Source organism: Protobothrops mucrosquamatus, unplaced genomic scaffold, assembly GCF_001527695.2.
Source record: "Protobothrops mucrosquamatus isolate PMUCROS unplaced genomic scaffold, P.Mucros_1.0 scaffold1217, whole genome shotgun sequence".
Classification (NCBI taxonomy): domain Eukaryota; kingdom Metazoa; phylum Chordata; class Lepidosauria; order Squamata; family Viperidae; genus Protobothrops; species Protobothrops mucrosquamatus.
Genome location: NW_015387425.1, coordinates 42,950 through 48,146, shown reverse-complemented (window position 1 = coordinate 48,146; position 5,197 = coordinate 42,950). Strand labels below are relative to the sequence as shown.

At 43.1% G+C, this 5,197-nt stretch overlaps 1 protein-coding gene across 1 annotated transcript in view; it reads right to left on the bottom strand.

The window, feature by feature from the left end:
- Positions 1 to 5,197, bottom strand: part of FAM20C (FAM20C golgi associated secretory pathway kinase) — a 46,039-nt gene that overhangs the window by 1,029 nt on the left and 39,813 nt on the right. The window contains exons 8-11 of the mRNA XM_029285034.1: positions 3,209 to 3,389; positions 1,897 to 2,006; positions 920 to 1,001; positions 362 to 421 (exon numbers count right to left, since the gene is read on the bottom strand). Coding sequence (XP_029140867.1) covers positions 362 to 421; positions 920 to 1,001; positions 1,897 to 2,006; positions 3,209 to 3,389 — 433 coding nt within the window. The remainder of the gene's footprint in view (positions 1 to 361; positions 422 to 919; positions 1,002 to 1,896; positions 2,007 to 3,208; positions 3,390 to 5,197) is intronic.

Here is a 5,197-nt window from a genome sequence, read left to right as displayed (position 1 = left end):
TCTCTCTCTCTCTCTCTCTCTCTCAACCTACCTACCATCCATCTATCTATCTATCTATCTATCTATCTATCTATCTATCTATCTATCTATCTATCTATCTATCTATCTATCTATCTATCTATCTATCTATCTTCCCTCCCTCCCTTCCTCCCCCCTTTCCTATCTATCATCTATCAATCACCGATCACAGGGGTGTTTAGACAGCCTGAACTTTAAGGACTGGCTATAACCACCATTCGTTCGGTGCCCTTGTAACATCAAATGCTTGTGGAATGGTCATTAAGTCAAGGACTCCGTGTTTACAGCCCCCAAAATTCTCCCCAAATTCTCCCCATAAAGAAAAGAAGAAAAAGAAGAATACCGGCAACATTGATTTAAAGGCACCAAGATAGACAGTTCATCGTGAGAATATTTCCCAAACCTGCAAGAGAGAAGAACACAAAGACGATTCACTAGAAATATACTTTCTGACTCAAATTCTTGGCCAAAACTCAGGGCAGAGACTGAATGCTCTCTTTCATGCAATGATTTTAGCCACGGATTGAACTTCAGGTCTGAAGCCAAAGAGGTATTTTGCAGGAAACGTGGGCATGCATCATGCCTCAACAGAAGCCTTTAAAGAAAATAGCATGTTTTCTTTACGACCTTCACAAGTCTGTAAAGCAATGGAAAGTTGAGCTGAGATCATAAGCACAGTCATGGTCTCATTTAGTAAGTAACTTGCTTCACTTAACCGCCAGTCCCAGCTATGGTCACTAAATGAGGACAACCTGTATAGGTTGCCCATCTCCTGGGCTAGAAAAACCCCCCCAATGCTTAGGTAAAGTCACATAAGGACACGTTTATGCTTTTTTCAGGCGAAAGAAAAGTGGTGAAGAATAAACAAGGAAGATTTAAGGATGATCCACCAACCCCTTACCCTCTTCCATTGTCTAAGTGGATAATAAAAGTATTATTTCCAAACTTCTCAAAGGTCTCGTAATGGTGTCGATCCATATTACCTGCAAAGAGCAGGAGAAATAAGAAAAAAAGAAAAAAAATGTTTAGCAGAACATCATGTTGGAGATCTTATAAATCCTTCCATTCCCCCATCATCCAGTCAGAGTTGAAGAAGCTTCTTGGATGAGAAGCGAAACGTCTTCAAAGGAAAAACAAGAAAGTCCAGTTGCCTCGTGAAAAAGCATCTTTGGAGATCTGAAGCAAATTATAATATATGATCGTAGAACATAGATGAATAGGGCTGGAAGGGACCTTGAAGGTCTTCTAATTCAATCTATACCAGGGGTAGGCAACCTTGGCTCTTTTATGACTGGTGGACTTCAACTCCCAGAATTCCTGAGCCAGCATGGCTCAGCTTGGAAATCTCTCCCTTTCCCCTCAGCATGGCTGGCTCAGGAATTTTGGGGGTTGAAGTCCACGAGTCATAAAAGAGCCAAGGTTGCCTACCCCTGCCCTAGACCATTCTGGAAAAATGGTTGTCCAATGCCTTTCAAGAAGAAACAGGATTGCCTTATAACCCTTAATCTCATGATCAAAATCAACCTAGAGCTAAGAAGAAATTTCCTGACAGAACAATTAACTAGTGGAACAACCTGCCTCCAGACGTTGTGAATGCTCCAACACTGGAGGTTTTTAAGCAGAGATTGGACGACCATATGTCTGAAATGGTATAGGTCTCCTACGTAGAGCAGGGGCTTGGAGTAGAAGACCTCCACGGCCCCTTCCAGCTCTGTTATTCTATTTGTGTCACCTAACAAAGTCATTAATGGTGCGCCACTGCAAAATAAGCCAAAACAACTAGCAGCAAAAAAATAATAATACAATTATACGAGTTCTACCACTAAAACTGCCCAAATTCTAAGAGTACGACTCCTTTTCAGGAAGCGACACACATACCCATCAGAAAATCAAATACGGTCATGTCCATTATATCCAAGATCCTGGTACCCCGGTCGTAAGGTGGCGTTTGCTTAACCTCTTCGCAATAATCCGGATCAACTTCCCACCTGGATGAGAAGGAAAAATACAGATTGGGAACTTTAGCCACCAACCGTGCTCTCCGTTTTGAGGTCTGCAAGGATTGCGTGGCTGGGTTTGAGTTTAACAGAGGAAATAAGCACACCAATATTTTAAAGATATGATCCACCACCCACTTATGATCTTCTAGAAGGAGCAGAAGCTTGCTGAGCTTCCGGGGGGGGGGGAATAATTTTTTTTTAAAAGTCTCAGTATTAATAAAAGTAGCTTGAAAGGGTTCAGAACAGACTCCATATTCCTATCCCAATATCTGGACTGGACTAACAGATACCTAAAGAGGTGAAGGGAACTTCCTTCCCTGCCACCATTGTTAATTCTTAAGTCAATTTTAGTGTTAATATTTGCTATTTGAATGCTTTCATGTTTTATCCACCGTGGCACAATGGATAGAATGCAGTACTGCAGGCTACTTCTGCTGACTGCTGGCTGCCTGCAGTTCGATCCTGTCGAGCTCCAGATTGACTCAGCCTTCCATCCTTCCGAGGTCGGTAAAATGAGGACCCAGATTGTTGGGGGCAATTTGCTGACTCTGTAAACCACTTAGAGAGGGCTGTGAAAGCACCGCGAAGCGGTATATAAGTCTAAATACTACTGCTCTTGCTATCCTACTGTTTTATCGGCTGTTAGCTGCCTGGAATCATCCCTAGGTAAAATAGGTGGCATACAAATGTAATTAATAAATACATTCATTTATGACCTATGGTTGTTAGCTGCCTAGGGTTGCCTTGAACCACAGATAGTCTGCAAATAAATTTGATAATATTAATTGAATGAATGAATGAACGAAAAAATGCAGGGAAAAAGATTATTTCTTCCATAGCTGCAAAATAAGTGCAAAATTAAGTTGGATTCTAATTTAACGGGTGCTAAAGTTTTGGTCCAGCTCAGTGGAAACCCCGAGGTTGTTGTGTTTTGGTTTTAGATTTTAGAACAAACTCCACAGCCAAATTGTCTGGGTTAAATGAAGGCGTGGGCCATTCAAATGCCTCCGCCCAGCCTCTGCTCTTTGTCTTCCCACGGTGTCTCTGCCGCGTTGGGCAGACTTATGACTTTCTTCTGCTCAGCGGTGGTGGAATTAACGTCTGGCTGGGCAACAATGGAGAACTGATGGCCTGCTGCATGGGGGGGTGGCAGCAGAAGCCACGGGCCGCCTCTTAACCACAACACTTACTCGGCTTTCTTGCGCTTATGGTAGGAGCGTCGCCATGGGTTCCTCCAGGTTTTCCGCTTGGCTAAAGACAAGTCAGGCAAGAAGGCGGCCATGGAGCCTTCGATCTGGTCCGGTTTGCCACAAAGGGCGTGTTCTGTCGAACAGTAGTAGGAGCACTCTCCATAGAAGCAGATGTTGTTGGCTGCAGAAAGGAGAAGAAACATGGTGGACAAGCAACCTTGATGGAAGAGAAGATCTGTCGCTCAAGGTTGAACTGTGGGGTCCTGGGTGTTCTCTTGAATTTGGTTGGTTTTTATGGATTTGGGGTTTGGGATGAGGAGGAGGAGGAAGAGGAAGAGGAAGAGGAGGAGGAGGAGGAGGAGGAGGAGGAGGATGACTGTGAGGTCCAACCTCTCTGAGATTGGATGTTTTCTTGTGGATGTTTCAAGACCCAACTAGTAACATCATCAGTGCTAGAAGAGAGATGGGTTTGTGGAGTAAAGGAAGAGGAGGAGAACTGTTTACTTCTTGATTGTGGGTCTAGTGTGGTGTTAATCTCTGCGTATTTGGGTGTTGACTGCTGCCGAAGAGGCGTTTTGGTCTTTTTCTTTCCTTCTGGCCTTTTTTTATTGTCTCTTTTGAATGGTATGTAAACGTTGCTCATCGCTATGTGCCTGTTGATGGCTGATATATCTGACTGCCAGACTTCCAGGAATTCTCTAAAGTTTTTGGACCCTGGCTTGGTTTATCAGGGGAGCCATCCACACTCCCTTCCACACTGATGACGTTACCTAGTCTGGTAATGAAACGTTTGCAAGAAATGTTAGAAAGCACCCAGGAATCCACAACCAACACCTTCTAGAATCAGAAATTAGGGAGACACCTAAGGGGGAACTCAACTCCTTCAAAAGAAGTAAGTTGGAAACGAGTAGAAAAAGGAGACCCTCTAAAACAATCGCAAAGGTCGCAGCAACCTCCCTGGATCTATATAAAAATAAGAACTTGTGATCTGATGATTAAAAACACGAAAACCATCTTCCAATCTTTGAAGTCATTTTTTTCAGCGCTGGAAGGAATGATCCCATGACTTGCTGAGGACCGGCTGACACGCCTAAGTGGATTGTTTGATTTCACTTCTTTTTTTTGTTGCCAAAATCACCTTCTTCGACAATTGATGACTCAGACAAACAAGTGTGAACTGACTCCGTTTTCAAGCTGGCACCAGAGGGTGTGAAAACGCTGCCAGCAGTCAGAAATCTGTGAATGAGGGCAAGTTGTGAACCAGCTGTCATTAGTTCAGCTCCTGCGAGCTGGCATTTCTGAACCCCCAAAGGTGGATTACATTTACTGTAATTGCTGATACAGGTAGTCCTCGGCTTACGGCCGCAACGGAGCCCAAAATTTTCGTTGCTAAGTGAGACATTTGTTAAGTGTATTTTGCCCCATCTTACGACCTTCCTTGCCACAGAATCGCTGCTGTTTGATCATAGTAACTCGGTTGTTAAGTGAATCAACAACACCACTGAGTTTGCTGATCAGAAGGTCGCAAAAGCTGGTCGCACGACCTTGGGACACAGTGGCGGTCATAAGTATGAACCAGTTGCCCAGTGTCTGAATTTTGATTTACACGATCATGGGGCTGCCGCAAAGCTCGTAACTGTGAAAAATGGTACTTTTTTCAGTCCTGTTGTAACTTTGAACGGTCACTAAATGAACTGGTGTAAGTCGAGGACCGCCTGTGCAGTATAGGTGTCATTAGAAGTGGGAAATTGAGAAAACTAGAGTTAGGTTTAAAAAATGGGGCCTTTTGATTTATTAGAGAGATCCTACAGGTTACTCCTCTAATAAAGTGTGATATACTAGGATGAGAAATAGAAAGTGTTTATGAAATAAAATCAGAATATATTTAAGTATTATGTGTATTCTAGACATTATAGCTCTTGTGTAGTGAAATAAAGGAAATTTGGGTTACCAAAATGTGAATATTATGGATGTTAAAGGGTAAATTGG